The sequence below is a fragment of the Argentina silus genome (assembly GCF_951799395.1).
Source record: "Argentina silus genome assembly, chromosome: 12".
Taxonomy (NCBI): Eukaryota; Metazoa; Chordata; class Actinopteri; order Argentiniformes; family Argentinidae; genus Argentina; species Argentina silus.
This window is the reverse complement of record NC_139666.1, coordinates 18,647,821-18,669,288: the sequence shown is the minus strand read 5'-3', so window position 1 is coordinate 18,669,288 and position 21,468 is coordinate 18,647,821. Positions and strand designations below refer to the sequence as shown.

General features: G+C 43.2%; 3 protein-coding genes across 4 annotated transcripts in view; 1 reads left to right on the top strand and 2 right to left on the bottom strand.

The window, feature by feature from the left end:
• Positions 1-4,740: 4,740 nt before the first annotated feature.
• cd247l (CD247 antigen like) lies at positions 4,741-9,820 on the bottom strand. The gene is made up of 8 exons (XM_083682297.1): positions 9,681-9,820; positions 7,861-7,961; positions 7,177-7,221; positions 6,869-6,928; positions 6,549-6,584; positions 5,878-5,937; positions 5,465-5,506; positions 4,741-5,314 (listed from the first exon to the last, which is right to left on the bottom strand). The coding sequence occupies exons 1-8, from the start codon at positions 9,733-9,735 to the stop codon at positions 5,243-5,245; spliced, it is 471 nt and encodes a 156-aa protein (XP_083538423.1). The 5' UTR covers positions 9,736-9,820; the 3' UTR covers positions 4,741-5,242.
• A 1,667-nt stretch (positions 9,821-11,487) lies between these two features.
• Positions 11,488-17,960, top strand: lamp1b (lysosomal associated membrane protein 1b). Of its 2 annotated transcripts, none has more exons than XM_083681790.1 (6): positions 11,488-11,823; positions 13,587-13,786; positions 14,077-14,205; positions 14,839-14,905; positions 15,203-15,370; positions 15,812-17,960. In XM_083681790.1, exons 1-6 carry the CDS (start codon positions 11,760-11,762, stop codon positions 15,949-15,951), a joined length of 768 nt encoding a protein of 255 aa, XP_083537916.1. In that variant the 5' UTR covers positions 11,488-11,759; the 3' UTR covers positions 15,952-17,960. The 2 variants fall into 2 exon arrangements, with proteins under 2 accessions (XP_083537916.1, XP_083537917.1); XM_083681791.1 differs by lacking the exon at positions 11,488-11,823 and adding an exon at positions 13,031-13,258.
• Positions 17,961-18,140: 180 nt separating this feature from the next.
• The window catches only part of LOC310813571 (growth hormone-regulated TBC protein 1-A-like), a 4,748-nt gene continuing 1,420 nt past the window's right edge, over positions 18,141-21,468 (bottom strand). The window contains exons 4-8 of the mRNA XM_083682631.1: positions 20,413-20,449; positions 20,133-20,229; positions 19,397-19,569; positions 19,060-19,245; positions 18,141-18,935 (exon numbers count right to left, since the gene is read on the bottom strand). Coding sequence (XP_083538757.1) covers positions 18,831-18,935; positions 19,060-19,245; positions 19,397-19,569; positions 20,133-20,229; positions 20,413-20,449 — 598 coding nt within the window. The 3' untranslated portion in view covers positions 18,141-18,830. The remainder of the gene's footprint in view (positions 18,936-19,059; positions 19,246-19,396; positions 19,570-20,132; positions 20,230-20,412; positions 20,450-21,468) is intronic.

Below are 21,468 nucleotides of genomic sequence, written 5' to 3'. Positions count from 1 at the left end.
TAGTCAGGCGTTAAAGGTTGGGGAGGGCTGTCTGTTATGTTTTTCTACCAATATTCAGCCATGAAATAAAAGCTTGAACCAAAGTCGTTTTCTCACTAGCTGCTGTGCCTGTGTGAGCAAGCAAGTTGCTGTTCACACGATCACTATTCTACACACTACTGACGTTTTGTTTCTTCTTATTACCCACCTATTGAAATACTTCCATGTCCCTAATCGGTAACTGCTTGTAAAGATCAATGAAATGCAGCTTTGACGACTAGCTGCTTCTAGCTTCGGATGGAAACCTGTATGTTTTTTCTTCATGGCTTTGTGATAACATCCTGTCACATGTCAGGTTTGGTGGTTAAACCCCTCGCCTCTCCTTCCTCTGGAGGGCTCAGCTTTGTTAACTGGGCAGCATCAATGATCAGAGCACCTGCCAGGTTACCTAAAGTGGAAGCAGTTAGTCCCTGTGCTGCCCACTCAACTGCCCCTTGCGAACCCTTAACAAAAGTAGTGTTCTTCTACTGCCCCCAAAGTAACCAGATGAATAACCACCTAGTTTGAAAGTGACATCAGTGGCAGTGACATCTCTCCATGTTAGCCTTTTTTATGTGCTACTTTTTTTTTTTTTCTTCTTCTTTTTTTACCTTTGAATTACTTTGACTTAATACCTCAGCAGCACTTAAGGTTCACTGTAAGAAAATTGACACCAGTAGAATATTGTAGAATGTACAAGTACTGTCTGGCTTGCCATTTCAAGATTGATGACGATACAAGACAAAAAGAGTCATCGTTTTTCTCAAACTAGGACAAACTACTACTGCTATTTTCTAGTACTACTACTTATGGGGTATTTCCAGGTTTCAACAGTCTAACATTATTTTGTGATCCTTCTTGCCAAAGCGATAGCCTTTCTCTCTGCGGCTGGGTTGATGTCTTGTTGCTGCTCACTTTGCTGGTTTCCTGTCCTTGAGGTCATGACAGGCCTAATGGGACTTGTAGTCCTGTTTTGTAGTCACTCGTCAGAGGTATGAAGTGTGGTAGCTAGATGAACCAGTGGCCATTAGCACCATGGGAAGTTACTGAAATATTTAACTGAGAAACGACTTAAGGATTAGGGAAAAGATCTTTTTCTTAATTCTATACATATAAATATATATAGTATATATACAACACATGTAAGATATTCATATTTTATATTTGAACTAGTATGTTATCAAGACTGAATGTAGTGTTTTGTCATGCTCATATTTAAAAGACAAAAAAATTACTTCCTTTTATTATTGATAATAATAGCAATTTTGAAAACTTTGTCAAGACCAAAAAGCGTAGACCACGCCCCTTTGGCACGTGAGTCGCTGACACCTGTCCCTGTCTTGTGTGTGGGTGTGGTCTGTTGAGTGGGAGGGGCTTGCTCGGGTGCTCATTGGACAGTCCCTTGCTGGAAACTCTGAAGCATCTGACCTTAATCTTTCCTAGTTTTTGCCTGTTTGTTTGCTTTATTATGGACTTGATTTGCCGTGCTGTTTTTAACAATCATTTTAACAAGCCTTTAATTGTTTTGTGTAGCGTGAGAGGGCAAGATCACTGGCTTTCTTAGTTTGACAAAAGCTTAACATTATCATTTATGCCTTATTGTTATTTAGAAGACAAGAGCATTGTAGCCTATTGTTGTTAATGTGTGGGTGTGTGAAAATCAGATAGGAAGAGAAGGGTGCCTTCTCTCTGGCTTATTTGTTTAGCTCACCCATTGCATAGCTTGTGCTCAAACGATGCAGTGAGCATTGAGTGTTTACTGTTCTTGGGCTGTTCTGTTGCAACCTTTTTGATTTTAGGTGTGACAGGTGGGAATACCTGTAGGAAAAGCTTTACTAATAACTCAACTCCAGCAGGTGTGTGTGTGTGTGTGTGTGTGTGTGTGTGTGTGTGTGTGTGTGTGTGTGTGTGAGGTAGAGACGAAGAAGGATAGACTGACTGACTGCAGACCACAGTGATGCATTGGGTCTCATCATACAGAGAAAGTATGATAGGAGCACTTGGAATTAAGAGAAGATGATAAGTGAGAAATGAGAATATTGCACCAGTAGTTCCTATGAAAAACAGCTGAAGCATGCCTGTGATCCAGAGGAGGCTGGTGGAGGTAGAAATCGGAGGATGGACTCATTGTACTGCATGGAATGGAATGACCTCATTCCATTCCATGCATTACAATGAGCCCATCCTCCAATGCCTCCCCTGCTGTGATCCATATCTGTGATAGTCTGGCTGTAAGGCTGATGCTAGGATCTCTGTAAAGTATGTGATGGTGTCCTGGTGTGGTTTGGTAGAGACTATAGGCTACCTATGGGGGGATCCCAGATGGATATGGTGGAGTAGTTTTTCTTTGATGCTCGTAAGTCTTTACCCCCTCTCTGATGTAATGGGTTGATCCTCCACACTGGTTTGGTAAAAGGAGGTGGAAGCACCAGTAAGGCTGGGGTAACTAGCTTGGTTACGGGAGCTGTTGTATACCTCATTTCTAACTCAAGACTGAGTGAAACTTGCTTTAATCTACTTTACAAATACAAAAAAAATTAAAACTGAACAAACAAACAAAAAAATCAGAAAATGTCATGTTAGAGAAGCCCACGGGTGTCTGTCTAGTGTTCAGAGTGTTGCGACAGTTGCTGCCACAAGGGGGAGACATCACACACACCAGCACTCCAAAGAATGTCTGCTTTTTTAGGAGAGCCGTTCGCTAAAAGAAAGCGCTCTCACAAATTACACTGGTTTCTTTCAGCATTCCTGCAATAGCCTCCTTTTAAAGTTGATTTACCTCTTGAGATATTTAAAACATATACTTTATTTTCTTGATTTCGTTAATTCTTTATAAAGATGTATTTTTTATTTTTTAAGGACCCTCTTTTTAAAAACATTTTTCATCCCGTCAATTGAAATTGTGAGATTTACTTCAATCTCTCTCTAACACCCCTCCCATTTGAACATTTCTGTTTCCTATGATTTGACAATCCTGTCCTTATATCTCTTATTCTCTGAATGTAGATGCAGGCGTGTGAATGTCCTTTCCCCTGATGGTGTACTCTCCTGTGGCTCCCTCTCTTTCCTGTGGTAACGACGTTAACCAAAGACTTCTAGTGATTGTATATGCACTACATCATCTTTCACCCCTCCCCGCCTCACTGTCCAGCTGTACGCACACCTGCTCTCTCCTGAGCACCTGTAATCTTGATACAACTGTTGTGGCAGAGGTGTGTGTTTTTGCATGTGTACTGTACTGTATGTACACATCCATGGACACACCTAACCTGCCAATGCAACTGTATCAGTGCCTGTTAGGGATAGGTAGAGTTTGGAGGGGCAAAGTGGGCTTCTCTGATAGACAAGTAAATTAACCAATCCCATTGTAGCTGGGTGATGTTTGTTAATACACACTGAGGGTTGGTCCTGTGCACACTGTACATGCTCAGGACTCACCGTCTGTCTCCAGGACTGTTGCTAGGATACACCTTTTCCCTCATTTAAAATACACTGTTTCTGCCTGTTGGATGACAGTGTGTCTGTTTGTCTCTCTCAACATAAATTGTCAGGATACACATTCTCTGGCTTCCTAGGATACACCGTCTCTGTCTGACCGCTGTGTGTTCTGTTCCATCTCTCATTTTCCTCCCTCTCTCTTGATTCTCTCTGTTTAGCTGTGACACTATGCATCATGGTCCTTCACTCTGCATGGGCTGGATCCAATTGGCCTAGCCCTTTTAGCCAATGGACTCCAGAGACACTTTGTTTGATGCTTTATTCCAAATGGGGAGTCGTAGGATCTCACAAGCGCTATCCCAAAGCAAAAATCCAAATATTAAACGTTTGACAAACGCAGATACCAAAGATAACTCTCTCTCTGTTCTGTCTCTCTCTCTCTCTCTCTCACACACACACACACACACACACCCTGCAGCTTGTGTATTAAGAGACAAACCCAGCACTGGCTTTAGTCCTAGCCTCAGTAATTCCAAAGCTTAGATGTATATTTTGATATATTTCTGAGAAACAAAGTGAAAAAAGTCTGTTGTTTTAAAACTTCTTGTTTGTTTGGTGTATTGCTTTTTCTGCCACAGCATGGAACTAATTGCAGAACTGTCTTACTCTTGGTAGGTTAAAGATTATAGTATTTTTGTATGTTTTGGGTGTGTCAAAAATATGTGTGTGAAATCAGTTTCACGGCGTGACCATGGTTTTAAAAACTTAAATGAATAGAAAAAAGGTAAACATGTACATATTTCTTCTGTTTGTGGATTTCAAGAAATGCATTCTGTAAAAAATTGTATAACTCTCACTGAAGCTTGGGCTAAATTAAGGAATGTGTCCCCTATTTCCTCAGATTCTGTAGTCTCCTCTGAATAGACTCTGTCGCTCTCGAATTCTGGGAGTCTGGCTGTCTCTGTGACACATGGTCCCAGAGGTTTCACTATGGACTAGAACACTGCTCACTGTTGCCAAGGGGACACACGCCTCTGATCTGACTACGAAATGCCTCCAGTCATGATGGCATAGAACTGAGCGATTGTGTAGAAATGTTAAGTATGTGAATCAGGATACATGGTAGATTTGATGCATTTGTCTGCTGTATTTTTTGTTTTTGTTTTTTTTTGTTTTTTTTATATATATATATATATATAAATATATATAAAGATACTCTTTTACTGTAACTGTACAGTTCTCTTTTGTTGTAAACATCATTAAACCATTTTCCAAGTGTTTTAACATTGGAACGTGCACTGTCTTTTATTATGGTCTCATGATCAACCACACACAGCCAGATGACGTCATAAACATCCAATCAGAAACCAGCCAGGCAGCCACAGCAGTACGGAACAAACTAGATGACAAGAGCCTGTTCTCTATTGTTAGAAACACGACTCCTTTCCTCTGTCCTCCACTCATGTCCTACTGAAAACGCATGGGAGGAGAAGATCTAGGTTCCTCCCCTTGCATGTTCTCCTCTAATGCTTTTTGAGGAGGAAGTGAGTGGAGGACGCGAGGAGCCGTGTTCCTAACAATTGAGAAAGGGCCCAAGAGAAGACATGGACCCTTTCCTATTGACACTAATACACGCAATAACAGCACAGAGAAGCAAGCTCAGGGATGGATTATCGATAGACAGAACACAGATAACAGTATAGAGGGCTTCCATTAATAGGAGCTGACAGGAGATCAGATCAGTGGAGTGGACTCTGCTGCCTCCACACAAACTGCTGATTCTGGATCAGTTGGGAGGTGGTGGGGCAGGGGGCCGTTTTTCTAGTGAATCTTGCTTCTCTTTCTTCCTGGGGGAAGACTGGAGGTGGAAGAAAGAATAAGAAAATTATGGTTCCATTTACCTTGATGGAGATGGCTAGTTTACGATCAGTTTTCCTCTCAGAAAATATGTTAGGTGATCATATTTTAATAAGTGGACCCCAAATTGTGAGATGGGACTAAACTGTACCTCATTGACTTGGGGCTTCTTCTCCTTCTTGCTCCTTCGAGCCTGAGTGTGGAGAGAAAATACAGAAAGAGAATGTTGAAGTTATAATACAGTACAACCATTGCACAATTGGTGATTAATTTTTTAAAATTTCATTCAGGTTTCTAAGTTTGGATCATAATGTTTGCATAGTGAAACAGAAGTTGTGTGTTTGATCTTAGTGTTACCAATTATGTCCTAATGACTCTATAAGCTGAATATGGCAAAAAATAAATTGTATTCTGTATGTTTACCAAGAAAATCTCTTATATTGTGAAACTGCCACTACATATCATAAAAACAATCTTACCGTATTCTTTCTGTGATCACTAAAACATGATTCAAATCATTCTGCTCAGGAAGCAGCTTTTTCAGTGAGTGAATGTGTTTCTTACCCTTCCCTTCGTCTCGATCACATGGTACGTATCACTTTCATCATCAGTTTTTTTAAGAGACTGGAGAACAAAATAGAGCATAAATTATTTTACACAGACATGGGAACTTTTTCCTGGGTTTGCCTTTGGTATAAATGTGTCTTCCTGGGTCATAAGACTCAGCCACCCAGGAATGCTCGCTTGAAGCAGACTTGCTTCAGTGGTTATATTATGCAAACAGCTTAGTTAGCTAACCCTAACCCTAACCAAGGATAATCAGGGTTCACTGTCTAAAAGGGGACAGAATTTGAGGAAAAACCTGTTAAAAGCATAGTTTGTCTGTTAAAGGCTGGGGCTATCCATCTCCCAACAATATAGTGCTTCCCAAAGGATAAGTTAGGAGGACCCATTGGAAGGTCACTGACAATTCCTATTGGGTGAAGTCATGGGATGTGACTAGAAATATTGGTTAGTTTGGTCATCTGAGGGGTCACATGAACATTTCTTAGGTTGTTTACAGATGTAGTTTGGGAACCACTGCATTGCATTAGATCAGTCAGGCAAACTAAACTATTGCTAGATCTGCACTTTGAGTTGCTTTGAGGATTGCCGTGTTTTGACACGTCGCAGCATTGTTAGAGGCAGCTTTCTCGCTTATATCTAGGTCTTGGTATGTATTAAGTGGTCCTTACCTGGTATATGTCGCTACTAGCTTCCTGCCTGCGCGTCTGAAAGAATAACCACAAACATTAACACAGCAACCAGACTGTGCGGATATGCTGTACATGTACTGAATTAGAAAATGGACAGGTTATAGGTTATTTCAAGAAGCCAATGTTATCAGTATTATATGTACATGAAAGAGGCTGATAGTGTAGACAAACATCTTACTCTCACATACACACACTCACATATGCAGGCAGACACATGCACACCTGCATGCACGCGCACACACACACACACACACACACACACACACACACACAAACACAAAATACTGTGGTCCACTCACCCTGGTAGCTCCAGACTGTGGGTCAGTGTTGAGTTCCTCATAGTCTGAAGTCTGAAGAGTCTTCAGCATAGATACACATGAAGAATGTCAATCAGGGGAGGCTGATGGAGGTAGAAATCGGAGTTCCGGCTCATTGTAATGCATGGAACGGTATAAGGAATGGTATGAAGTGTTTGATACCATTCCTTATTCCGTTCCATGCATTATAATGAGCCTGTCCTCCGATTTCTACCTCCACCAGCCTTCTCTGATGTCAATGATGCCACATACCCTCACACAAACAGTATGGAACATTGTAGACAACTCACGGAAGATGTGGGATCATCTTTAGGTTCTGGTAAAGGCTTCAAAAACTACAGAGAGAGAAGTCAGGAAAGAAGAGAGAGAGAGGGAGAGAGAGAGAGGGAGAGAGAGAGAGAGAGAGAGAGAGAGTAGAGGGAGGGAGATGAGATACCTGCTTTCATCCATTTGTCTGTATCGTGACACACACCCTCTCATTGTATTTACATGTATGGAAGTACAGCTCCATATAATTACCCCCCGGGCACTGTACCGTTTATAAGTCAATAATATGGCTAGCACTCTCAAATAAATTATAATTAAATACATATAAACAGTCACTTTGGACACACCTATTTTACCTGCTAGTGTGTATTAAATAATTATTTATTTTTCTTTATTTTGGAAGAGCTGGCTGTATATTTTACTTTGGGGCGACAGCACCCACATACATGCTGATCAGAACTATACTTTTTGTTGAGTTGAGCACGCCTTTACATGATTCTTTACTGTATTATATACATATATCTGTCAGTGGAGGTGGAAATCGGAGGACAGGCTCATTGTAATGCATGGAATGGAATGAGGAATGGTATCAAACATCTGTGTTTTGTGTTTAACACCATTCCTCATTCCATTCCATGCATTACAATGAGCCCGTCCTCTGATTTCTACCTCCACCAGCCTCCCCTGATACCTGTGTTGTGGCTCACCTTCTGTCTGACGAAGAGTGCCGTGGCTATGATGCAGTAGAGGAGCAGGACTCCATCCAGGATGTAGCAGACGACCGGGTCAGACGTGGCCTCTGCAGCCTCTGCAGCCAGTGAAGAGCACAGAGCCATTCAACCACGACACACAGACAAGCGTAAAGTCACTCAATCACAGACAGATAGAGGGAGGCATGTAGTCTGGCTATGTCTGAATACTTCTATGTAACTTCTATATGTAACATTTATTTGTCATTCCCATTGAGCTGAAGCAGTTAGGAAGATACGCTAGCAGAAATTGGCCTGGTGCATGGATGACGGGGCTCATTGTAATGCATGGAATGGAATGAGGAATGGTATCTAATTCCTTATTCCATTCCATGCATTACAATGAGCCCGTCCTCAGATTTCTACCTCCACCAGCCTCCCCTGCTATAGGCACATGTAAAGTCAGAAGAGGTTTGGTGAGATCAAAGACCTAAAGCGCTGACAAGGGCCTAAATGGAGACTATAGTGGTGGACTTGTATCTCCGCCAGATAAATTAGCACCTACTAGATAAGTGTCTTTCCGGTTACTGAGTAGAGGGTGTACTCCTTGTGGTTGGTATGTGTGATTCAGTATCTAGCTCAGTGGTTTCCACAGAAGCTAAGTTATGAGAATTAGAGACATTGGTGGTCTAACTGCCTGCGCTTATTTGTGTGTGTGCGTGTGTGTGTGCATGCGTGCCTGTGTGCCTGCGTGCCTGTGTGCCTGCGTGCCTGTGTGCCTGCGTGTGTGCATGCAGAAATCAGATCATGGCTATTTGGTGGGGTCTAGCTGTCTGGTGGTATTCACACAAGCTCACACATACAGGCACACACATGCACTGTACCTGCATAAGTCTATGCAACTACACACATAATTCAAAAAGGATGCAAACACAAAAGGGCATGTGTTAAATATATTCAAATGCAACTAGGCTGGAAGACAAACAAACTACAGGAACCTTTCACATTTTCTTTTTGCAATTCTTTTTCATTATAAATTGCCTTACAGACTATATAAGATTGTTTGAGTGAGAAAAATTCCCAACTACAGTATATGTTCCAGTTCCGCTGCAGACACACATGCAGAAATCATTGCCAGAAAAGAACATTTTTGTGTGAACAATCAAGTAAAATAAGAGTATTAATCGATGAAATACATAGTTTCAAGCTCAAATATCAGCTACCCAACTAACATTTTGAAGACTGAAGAGTGAATCTTTTAGAGGCCCCTTGCTGCTTCATTGTTGTTGTGTTCAAAGCCTTTGCATTTTGAAACAGCAACAAACTCTCTCATCTGTGTGTTTTTGTATTCTCTTCCTTTCTGGTAATGCGGAAACAAACAAGACAACAGCAAAGCTTTCAAGTTCTTCACAGACCCCCCAAGCAGAGGAAACACATTTAGACTGAGACATTCTATACAAAACCACTGGGTACAGAAGAAGTTCACTACCTCTGGAGCCTGCCTTTACTAGCAAAGAGAGAACACACAACGGACCCCCGGACAGAGCTCCACGGGTGGGAAAGGAGGTGTAGGAGGTTAGGGTGTGAGAGAGCGCTCTATGATGGGCCATTGGACAGCACATACAACCTTGTTGTCACTTTCTGGCCACGTTAGAAAGGACGGAAGCCAACACTGTTGAGTTACAGTACTACAAATACGATTTTGATAACTGGCCTAGCTAAAGAATAAAAGCAAACAGCTCATGCGCTTTCTCAACAGTTTCAAGGGTATCGCCATTTTAGTACATTCCTCCATAGCCATCTAGTAACGACTGTAGTGATGTTGGGTATGCATTTACCTGTAGAAGGCACGAGCATCAGTAGCAGAAACACATCTGTCCTCAGGGAGGCCATTACGATCCCACTCTCTCGCCCTCCCTCTCTGGACACAGATGATAGTTCCTCTCTGTCTGTCCTGGGCTGAATGCTGGGCTATGGCTAAGACTCTCACTGTACAACTTATTCTATGTCTCTCTTTCTCTCTTCCCCCCGCCCCCCCCCCCCCCCCCCCCCGCCCCCCCACCGCACTCTCTCACTCTCTGATCACAGGAAGTGGCTGCACTGACATTAATGTATCTGCCCCTTCTCTTTTTCTCTCTCAATCCTTCATTCTCTATTTCTCAGAACCTCTTCTCTCTTCTTTAAATCTACCTCTGTCAGCGTTCAACTTTTTATCTGAGCATCTCTTTCTTTCTTCCTCAGTCTTGACGTCAGTCTTTCTATCCGTCCATCAGTCTTTCGCTCTCTCTCTCAGCCCAAATGTTGTCATAGGGTCCTTCCGTAGATTTCATATGATTGACAGAGTGCTAATGTATCTAAAATATTTCATCTAAACCTTAAGAGAGATGAGTGATGTGTGGGTCATAGCCTTTGCTTTGCATTTACTGTACACACTAATCAGCTCATGCTGAGATAACAAGGTAATTCAACAACACCATACCACAACACAAAAATAAATACATTTGCATTACTTGTTTACAAGTCAGTCTCTATCAATGGCGTAAAGCAGAACTTCGTTCAAGTGGTTAGAACTACTGTACACCTCACAACAGCAGACATTCACTTTGACATTCACAGTGAACACACAAGTATATCAAGGAGATCTATAATAAACATAACTCAACACTGCATGTGTTGTTTGCACTGAGGGTGTGTGTGTGTGTGTGTGTGTGTGTGTGTGTGTGTGACACACAAAGCTTTGTTGGTGGTTTCAGTGGGAAAGTGTCAAGGGGGCACCCTGTGTGTGTTTGAGTGTGTGTATCTGTGCGTGTGTGTGTGTGTGTGTGTGTGTGTGTTTGTGTATGTGAGGGGCAGCTCAAACTTGTGTCAGTCAGGTCATTGGAAAGCAGAAGGCTGATACGGCCTTCAATCTTTTATATGACATGGTTTACTTTGCATAATGCAGCTAATCCTTGATTAAGTTTGCTTTAGTGCAGATGGTGAAGAAAGTATCAGTTGCATTATCTGTGGTATGTCATGTCTGTGATAGGTTAGGGAAGGGTAGGGTTGTGCTGAAATGATGACCCTGGCTTAAAGACCACAATATAACAACAGATAGTGTCGATGTGTATACAAGGTTTGCAGGTCAGGTCAGTAGTGTACAGTATGCGCAAAAGCCCAAGCTTGGCTTATATGTGCCCTGAGTGTTTCACTATTCCCTCATCACTGACATAGACTGGAAGAAGACTAGAATTGTACTTTGAGATTGCAGATAGAGTGGTCAATAATTGAGGTGAAGAAGGGTTAAGTAGCACTGAGAAGAGAAAGCATTTCAACATCCCCGCGCGAAATGCTCGGCATTATCTGACTATGGTAGGTGCACCGTGAACCAACTCGCCGTATAGTCGGAATGAAAGGAGCCTTGTCCGGTCTCAATATATAATCGTTTCAAATGAATTGTCACGAATTAGCTGGAAGTCTAATGAGACTTGAATGTAACAGTGTAGCCGGTGAGCCGCTCCGCATGCAGTAACATTGTAACCAACTTGACATCAGTGATCACAGCTGTTCAATGTCAAAACTGAATCATTTCTGTACGTGACGTTTCTGGGCGGCTCTTAAAACCTCGATCACATGACTATTGTCATTTCTTCCTGGTGGTGCTGCAGTGAGCAGAGATTGTTATGTGACGACCACTGAACGAATATACATATCATCATCTCTGATCGACTAAAGCAACGAATATATTGGGAAAAGAAGTTCTGTTCCCCCCCCCTAAGATTGTTGTTTAAGAGGATTTCTGTTGCCGCAGGACTGCTGAGTGAGACTGAATCGTGTTGTTGCTGCTAGCCAGCTAGCTAGCTGTCCGTCCTGCTTTATTCCAGTCTCTCTGTGGGTCGTGTGTGTTGTTTCGCCTGGGCAAACAACTGACCAGAAACATGATACATCAACACAGCCACAAACAACCCCTACCCATCGGAGTAGTGTTCATTGCGCTTCTAGGTGAGTATTCATGCTGAACCTGGCATAGATGGCTATGATGGCTGAACCACACTACTCGGGGCTTCATCAAGAGCAGTCATGGATAAGTTATTTTAGATAAATAAAACCCTACATTTTTAACTTTGGTGCGTGCCACTGGTTATGATATTCAGACGTGTAAAAATAGGTTGTCGTACTAGTATAACGTGATGCCCTAAATGCACTACACTAATTCCAGGTCGAAAGGAGACTGAGCAGAGTTGTTTTTCTAGTTCAGTGGCATCGTGCGACGATGCAGGTGCGCTGTTGTCAGTGTTGCTCACGTGATTCCTACAGAGCGTCTGCCGGCTGATGAGCCATGAAACATGACTTCATTGGATTTTTTTGTGGAGTACACTGGCTACCTTATGGTATAAAAAAACATGGGTTATGGATTCTGTCGATTCTGATATGGTCACATAACTGGTCTGTAGCCTTGTTCTTTTAGCCACCAGAGGCTGGTGTCATAGATCAGTCACGTTTGTAGTCTTCTCTTCATAAATTCCTCAGCTAATGAGAGAAACGTTATCTGAGTACAGCCATCTGAGGTGGTAATGGCTTGTTGGAATAATGACGAGGCGAAAAGACGATGGAAGAGAAGAGGCAACACTGATGAGAGGGAGAAATGGTAAACAGAGAGGTGATTGATAGATAGGTACTTTATTGATCCCCGAGGGGAAATGAAGGCGTTACTGCAGCTCATCACAAACAACCAAACAACAAAATAAAGTAATAATAGAATAGAATAAAATAGACGTCTGAAACATTATATACAGTAGGAACAGTCCAGTATGATTTAACATCCCCAGCCTGACTCTGATCACCCCGAGCCAGTCGGAGGAGTTGTACAGTCTTATTGTGGCAGGCAGAAAAGGTCTCCTATAGTGCTCCTTAGTGCAACGTGTTGCAGTGATAGTGGAACAACAGAAAGGGAGGTAGTCAGACAGACTGACTAACTGACATCAGAGAAAGAGAGCGCTGTCTATTGCAGTAGAAATGGAAGTGACTGAAGAGATGAACAGATACAACTCCATTCCAAAGATTCTTAAATGTGTCTGGTGGCATGTGACTACCTAAAGCTTTTTGGAATTTGCATGTGACCTCCCCAAATAAATCAAACTAATGTTATGCCACAAACACACGTCTTATGCCTCGACATGGAAGGAGTTAGCTTCACACTACCAGAGGTAATTGACCCACTCAATTGGTGTATTTCAATAGTCAATGTCAACTAAGTGGCTCCCTCACACTGAAAGCAATGAAGAGTTTATACCATTTGTTCAGGAACAGTGCAGACGAAGGAACGGATCCTATTATTGGTCATCATCAAAGATCATTACAATGTCACGGCTGATGTTAGCTTATTTGTCATCATACGGAGAGGAGGTGACATTATTAGACGATTAGGACGAGCATGGTAAGGCCTCAATGCAAGCTCATTGTTACACTACTTCTCTTGGCGTAGACTGGCATTTGGTTGCATAGATTAGATTGGAGAAGTGCAACATATGTAGTTAGTGGCCTATAGATCAGCGGAGGCTGGTGGAAGTAGAAATCGGAGGACGGGCTCATTGTAATCCATGGAACGGAATGAGGGATTGATACCATTCCTCATTCCATTCCATGCATTACAATGAGCCCGTCCTCCAATTTCTACCTCCACCAGCCTCCAACCTGCTGTAGATCTAATACAGGTTTTAATCCATTTTAGCAAATACCATTGACACTGGCTCTCCATTTCACAGCTGTCACATTGCATCAGACTGCTGCCACTGATGCCCCACCCACCACTGCAGCCCCCCAAACCACAGCCCCACCGCCAGCAACTCCTGGCAGGCCAGAAAGGGGCAACTACACGGTAACCAACAGTAACGGAACTGCCTGCCTGATGGCACGCATGGGCCTGCAGCTCAACATCAGCTTCAGCTCTGCCACCATGAGTAAGGTAATCACAAACAGCACACACCAATACACTGCTGCACACACACACACACACACACACACACACACACACACACACAATGTCATGTCACAATGTCAACTCATTCACAGATAACATTAACAAGCATGTTTATAGACCATACTGAGACACACACACACACACATGCATACTGTCAAACAAACACAGACAACATTATCAATCATGTTTCTATAACACACACACATACATACATACACACATACATACATACACACACACAACATGTCGACTCTAATGTTGTCGTGTTTGTGCAGACTGTGCTGGAAGTGGTGAACTTGCAGCCCAACGTGACCAAGAGCTCAGGCTCATGTGATTCAGACAGCGCCAGCCTGCAGCTGACTGCTGATGAGGAGAAAACCAACCTCACCTTCCTCTTTTCCCTGGTGAGGGCCCACTTTCTTTTTACCTTTTTTATTTGGGATTTCTACATGGCTTTTTCCAGTTGCTGAGTAGGTCAAAGCACTTCACATTTTTAGGGGAAAATTCACCCAGGGTTCTAGCAGCTCTCTACCTTTCCATTTGCCTGGGCTTTCTTTCTTTCTCTCTGTCCCCCCAGTCTCTCCATCATTCACTCACAGTGGGTCTGTGGCTCAGTTGGTAGAGCGTGGCGCTAACAACGCTTAGGTTGTGGGTTTGATTCCCATTGGGACCATATATACTGAAATGTATGCACTCACTGCAATGTGAGTCGCTTGGATAAAAGCGTCAGCTAAATGGCATATATTACTCTCTTGCAGTCAGTGTCAATCATCCTGCACTTGCCTCTAATTGCCACAAGATGGCACTTTATTGTAACACTTTGTAATCCTTCGTGCCGTCTGTTAGAATACGTTTAAGCCTACCTAATATGTGTATGGGGTTGTTTTGTATGTTTACGACTGACCTCCTATGATGACTGATATTTACAAGTGAACTCTTCACGTTGTTTGTTTGCCTTGTGTGCATGTGTGTACATGCATATATTTGTGCATGTCCGTGTGTGAGTGATCTCACTGGTTGTGGTCTTGTGTCTGTAGAATGCTACATCCAGTAAGTACCACCTGAGTGGAGTGATCCTATCCGCTGCCTGGCAGGACATGAGTGGTGAGTGTGTGGATGCATAATTCAACAATCAATAAATCATCTGAGCAACATCTTATCGGATGAATAATACATGATGCTCATGATCTATCTATCTTATCCATCTCTCATGACCTCAATCTGTCTAGTATGAAGTTTCTCTCATGTAACCCTCCTTTTTCGTGCCATCCATCCTCTCCTCTCCCCTACTCTTCCCAACTCCTCCCATGTTTTTTCTCCCCCCCCCCTTGTGTCTCTTTGTTTTCTCATTGCACCCTAAAACTCTCTCCCCTCCCCACCTCCCTCCTTCTCTCTCTCCAGAGCCCTTCTCTGCCAGTAATAACAGTCTAGACTACCTGCGGGGGACTCTGGGCCGTTCCTATATGTGTCGTGAAGAGCAGAATCTGGCTGTGGTCCAAAACTTCTCTCTCAACACCTTCCAGCTGCAGGTGCAGCCCTTTGGCCTCTCTGGAGAACAGTTTGGAGCAGGTACTGCGGGTGCTCTGGGGGTCGATGGTTGAACATGTCACCTAACCACACACACATTCTCACTTATCAATACAAATGAAGCACTCATTTCTCTATCCCTGCTCTCTTTTTGTCTCTTACTCTCATTTGGTTCCTCCTCCTTCGATCTGTCACACTTAGTTTTCCTAACCTCTCTCCTAATTATAATGTCATACACATCAGCAGGTAAAATGGGTGTGTCCAAAGTGCTTATATGTATTCAATTATAATTTATTTGTCTTTATTTGAGAGTGCTAGCCATATTATTGACTTATAAACGGTACAGTGCTTGGGGGGGGGGGGGTAATTATATGGAGCTGTGTTTCCATACATGTAAATACAATGAGAGGGTGTGTGTCACTATGCAGACAAATGGATGAAAGAAGGCATCATCATCATCTGTCTCTCTCTCTTTCTCCCCAGCCGAGGAGTGCCAGCTGGATGAGGATGACATGCTGATCCCTATCATCGTGGGAGCAGCTCTGGCCGGCCTGGTCCTCATCGTCCTTGTGGCTTACCTCATCGGCAGGAAGAGGAGCCATGCCGGCTACCAGACCATCTGAGGTCACTTCCTGTCACATGACCCCAGGAGCCTGAGAGCGCAACCCCCAACCCTTGCAACTAACCACCATCTCCCAGACGGATTGAACCTCACTCCAGCTCCGACCCCACTCCCCCCTACACTCCAGCTCCGACCCCACTCCCCCCTACACTCCAGCCCCTCGCTCTCCACTCCTAGAACCCTGGCTGCCCCCTTCCTCCAGCCCTTCTTCAACACTTGCTCACTCACTACTCAAATTTGGGGTTTTCTTGGGGTCGATCTGTGCTTTCAGGACTGAATTGCTCTTTTGTATAAAAATGGGAATCTGGTGAGAGATTGTAATTATATAATGAAATGCCCACGACAGACATCACTCAGCGTTTAGGGTGGGTGGGGCCGTGTAACCATAAACAAAATAATCCACACTCACTTTTGCTGTGTGTTGTTTAGGGCCTTATCATGCTTACGTTTTACTGGTTTCAGACTATGGACTTCTGAGGGATTGTCTGTTCAAGTATTGCTGCTGCTGTTGCGGTTCATTGATGGGCCTTTCTAGGTTTTGATTTTGGCAGCCATGTTGTCGGTCACATCATATAGGAGGTGTCGTCACTCCTGTCTAAAGGGAATATTGGGACTGTCTTTGGCTGCTTCAACCAATCCCCTCTCTTAACCGCAGAGGTTTAACACTTGTTGCATAATAATGTTTGCGAAGTGAATACCCTTCTATAGAGTATGAAGCGGAGGATCAGGGAGAAGTGTACTTCCCAGCTAGGGACCAGGAATGACCTCCAGCAGAACAGAAACAATGATATAGGCTGATTGATTAGGGCCCCATGAAGCAGCTGAAATATGCTATTCTTTTACTGACTCAGACTAGAGTGAAGGAGTGTAACACTTGTTTCATTTGAAAGGGATCGTTCACTCAAAATTACAAGTTAACCTAGTCTATGGACTCAAGTATTCACAAGATGAGGTAAACCTGTTGTAGTGATGGGTTTGGACTGTAGCTTGTTCAAAAGGTAAATACTGCCGCCATAGGGCATCCACCAGAATGCATGAATCAAAGGCAAACGTGAGGATCCAATTATTGTCCATTTATGGGTATGGAAGGGACAGGTGTAAAAGGGAGTGTCCTGTGGCTCATTGAAGGGATTCATCCATGGTCTTCACAACACTTGTAATGTGGCTGAACTATCCTTCTGGGAAGTAGTTGTACGGAACTGACAGAGTTGCTGTTGTTGTTACACAAAACTGCTATGAAGGGGATGTGGTGGCATTTCCCAACTCAGACTGTGGCGATGTCTGCTAGAACAATGAGAGTTATGCATACTAAGCCAACCGACCATTACGACTACCTGAAGAATAAGATGACTGGCGAATGCTGTTACGTTGATTGTGTTTAGGTGCCAACTTGGTGCCACTTACTATTTCTTTGGTCGGCTATTGTTTTCCTCTGTTTGCAGTGACCTTAAAGATGGTTTTCTAGATATCACTTCTTAGTTACATTTACAGGGTGTTTTGTTGTTGTTGATAGAAGCACATACAGTGCTTGTTTAGAGATGCACTCATATGGGAGTGGTTGTTGAAGTACAAGTTACACGGTGCTCATTTAAGGGTTACTGCTCTGATTGAGGGAATAATAAGCTTCTCTGCATTAATACTACAGCATAAAGATGGGTCCCATTTTAGGGGAAGCCTCATTTCTTTTCCCATGCCAAATTTCATCTGTGCCTCCAGACACTTGTGACATTGATATATGCCAATGCTACGGAGTTATACTCTCCCACTCATTCTCTGCACAGTGTATTTGACCATGTTAGGGAAGTTGTATGTTTTTTTTTGCCTGGTCCATCGAAGAGGTTCATTGTTTGGCGTGAAAGGGGGAAGTAAAAACTTTTTTTTTTTTCTTTTCTCAACCCCCTCATCTAGATTTGTTAATATCCATAACTTGAAGATTTAATAAGGTTTTAATGAGAAAATGTTTGAATTGTTTTCTAAATGCAGAGAGTAAAATAAAATGGAAGAATGATATTTGTTGGTTGCTTGTTCCTTTTCTGTCTGCTGTTTTGTCTGGCTCTGTTCCAGATCACATGCATTTGGGCACACAAACCGCTTGTCCAACAAAGCTTGTCAAACAAAGCTAACACAGTTCCGATTCTAGATGGTTATTACCATCAAAGAAATCAAACAGAGTTGAAAGGTCACAGTGAGAGAGCAGCCCTTTATTGTGGCATAGTAAAACTTCCTATTAGATGAAAAACAGCTGATATTTACAACTCTGCTTTCAAACCACAGTTCATGACTCCCTTCCTACCAGAGAAAACGTACAAAATTACAGTTTATTTATTTTATACAATGCAAAGAATCCCTGTGTGTTCTACAGTACAAAGAAGGAAATATTCAGCTAGAGCCAAGACAGGGCTGTGTACAGTCTGGCTCAATATTGTGGAAGAGTGTTTAGACACTGCAGCACAGACATGGCTATGACACACAGCATTAAGGAATGTCAGATCTATTCAGATCTTAAGTATATTTAGTTACATTTCTATCAAATATATATTTTTAAATTATTCAATACATTGCACCTTCCTGAATACTACCAAGTTCTATACAATGGAAAGAACCACTGGAATGTAAATGCAATTCACCACAAGCTCAAACTGAGGGCACCCATAGTCAGGAATGCTCAAGTTAGGACCAGTACAAAATCAGTTTAAGCAGAGTTTCTTATGTCCCTGTCACTACAATTACTTCCGGACTTAAAATCTAACCTGGTGTCAGTCTATCATACAAACCCCATACCTTAATCAGTAGGAGCCAAACAACAAAGCTGATCCTAGACTTAAGGGCATAGAGTAACTGCAGGGTCTGTGGGGAGCCAATCAGGGATGGGGGACGTCGTCAGGGGTGGAGTTTGGACTCCTCAGCCAGGATGCGCTCTTGGCACACCTCTCGCAGCTTCGTGACGGTTGCCATGGAGAGACTTCCTGGTTCCATGAAGATCTTCTGTATTATACAAGGAACCGGAGAAAGAAAGTAACAAAACACTGAACACCAACGCCAATTAACTGTTTGTGTGTTTTGTCATGATCAGTGTCTGGGGGTAACTTAATCTTTCTCCTTCTCTCACCTGCATGAAGGTATGGCAGTCCTGTGTGAAGGCTCCATGGGTGATCTGTTTGAAGCACTCACACACATCTGGCAGTGAGTTGGCCTCCAGGATCATGGCCTGGTAGTGCCGGATAAGGGTCAGAGCCACACGGAACAGGATCTTAGAGCCCTCATAAAACAGGCAGTCCCAGATCCTCAGAACTGTCTGGGGGAACAGGGGAGAGAAGAGAGTTATCAATACATAAATTATTATGCTCCATAGGCTAGGCCTGGCCCTGCTAGAATAACTTCCCATCATGCATGTGTGTGAAAAGACAGACAGACAGACACACCTTATAATTAACAATAGACCTCACCTCTACAGGCAGGATGTCTATGTAGAGGCAGATGAACCAGCGGGAGACAACCAGGGTCCACATGACGTTATGCTGAGCCATGGTCTGCCACACGGCAGGGGCTTTGACTTTCACCAGCTCCCCCAGGACCTCCTGGTCCGTCTTCAGACCCAGCATGGCTGGGCTGTAGTAGCCTACAACATAGCCAGGGCAATTAAGTTCAGTTTGGTGTGTGTATACATGTGTATATGGAAGATTGGTGGGATATATCCTGGAAACAGGAAAACATGCTGTGACGAGTGAGAGTGTGTGTGGAGGATTGGTGGGATGTGTCCTGGAAACATCCTGTGGTTTCAGTGCTGGCTCACCCCTGAATGTCAGCTTTGCTTTACAAATCCACAACAAAGTCTCACTACAAACCACGTGAGCATGGGAACTCCCAAAATACACAGCAAAGGAGCTCTTCTCAAACAAATACAAAACACACACACACACACACACACTTCACCTCACACTAGCATAGGCACACATCTCAATCAATCAAACCTGCATTGAAGTACTTACACAGTATCATAGAAATATATATATATCAAATAGTCAGACAGCTGTTCTACCAAGTACAGTATGCTTCCAGTTTTCAAAAAAAATAAGAGTGTGTGCACAGGCAGTATTTGTATAAACAAAGTATAAACAGGTTTTGAAGACAGACATACTATAGACAGGTTTCACAAGCTAACCATGAGTCTGAGAGACTTACTGGGGAGTATCCTTCCCAACAAAGCATCCATCAGCCAGAAAGACTTCTCTTCATCCTTAGTGATGATGATGAGGTAGCCAGCGATGAAGTTCATGCCCTTGAATAGAGAGAGAGAAAGCAGAACATCAACTTCCTCCACATTTACGCATGCACACATTTTGTGCCAAGTGACAATCTATTCTGCAAGCCATTCTAACTAAGAATGTTACGTTTTCAGAAGCCAGGAGCCAATTGAATGATAATGCTATAAACACACAGAGAGACTGTGTGTTAACTGTACAAGTGGGGTAGTGGGGAAGGTTGTGGTTCCACTAAGGCTGGTCACGAAAACTGAACAGGTCAGAGTTCACGAAAAAAAAAAACAGTAACACACCATATTGACAGTGCATTCGGAAAGTATTCAGACCCCTTCACTTTTTCCACATTTTGTTATGTTACAGCGTTATTCTAAAATGGATTAAATTCATTTTTTCCCCTCATCAATCTACACACAATACCCCATAATGACAAAGCCAAAACAGGCTTTTAGAAATGTTTGCTAATTTATTAAAAAATGAAATATCAGATGTACATAAGCATTCAAACCCTTTACTCAGTACTTTGTTGAAGCACCTTTGGCAGCGATTACAGCCTCAAGTCTTCTTAGGTATGACGCTACAAGCTTGGCACACCTGTATTTAAGGAGTTTCTCCAAGTCTTCTCTGCAGATCCTCTCAAGCTCTGTCAAGTTGGATGGGGAGTGTCGGTGCACAGCTATTTTCAGGTCTCTCCAGAGTTAGATCTGGTTCAAGTCAGGGCTCTGGCTGGGCCACTCAAGGACATTCAGAGACTTGTCCTGAAGCCACTCCTGCGTTGTCTTGGCTGTGTGCTTAGGGTCATTGTCCTGTTGGAAGGTGAACCTTCACCCCAGCCTGAGATCCTGAGTGCTCTGGAGCAGGTTTTCATCAAGGATCTCTCTGTACTTTACTCCGTTCATCTTTTCCTCGATCCTGACTAGTCTCCCAGTCCCTGCCGCTGAAAAACATCCCCACAGCATGATGCTGCCACCACCATGCTTCACTGTAGTTATGGTGTTGGCCAGGTGATGAGCGGTGCCTGGTTTCCTCCAGATGTGACGCATGACATTCAGGCCAAAGAATTCAATCTTTCATCAGACCAGAGAATCTTGTTTCTCATGGTCTGAGAGTCCTTTAGGTGCCTTTTGGCAACCTCCAAGCGGGCTGTCATGTGCTTTTTACTGAGGAGTGGCTTCCGTCTGGCCACTACCATAGAGGCCTGATTGGTGGAGTGCTGCAGAGATGGTTGTCCTTCTGGAAGGTTCTCCCATCTCCACAGA

Bases quoted from the DNA above. Each gene is read 5' to 3' on its own strand.
- lamp1b (XM_083681790.1), top strand. From the start codon at position 11,760: ATGATACATCAACACAGCCACAAACAACCCCTACCCATCGGAGTAGTG. The intron at 11,824-13,586 runs GTGAGTATTCAT...TCCATTTCACAG, and splicing joins AGTGTTCATTGCGCTTCTAG to CTGTCACATTGCATCAGACT. The intron at 15,371-15,811 runs GTACTGCGGGTG...CTTTCTCCCCAG, and splicing joins TGGAGAACAGTTTGGAGCAG to CCGAGGAGTGCCAGCTGGAT.
- cd247l (XM_083682297.1), bottom strand. From the start codon at position 9,735: ATGGCCTCCCTGAGGACAGATGTGTTTCTGCTACTGATGCTCGTGCCT. The intron at 6,585-6,868 runs GTGAGTGGACCA...TTATTCTTTCAG, and splicing joins CACAGTCTGGAGCTACCAGG to ACGCGCAGGCAGGAAGCTAG. The intron at 5,938-6,548 runs GTAAGGACCACT...TTTGTTCTCCAG, and splicing joins CTAGTAGCGACATATACCAG to TCTCTTAAAAAAACTGATGA.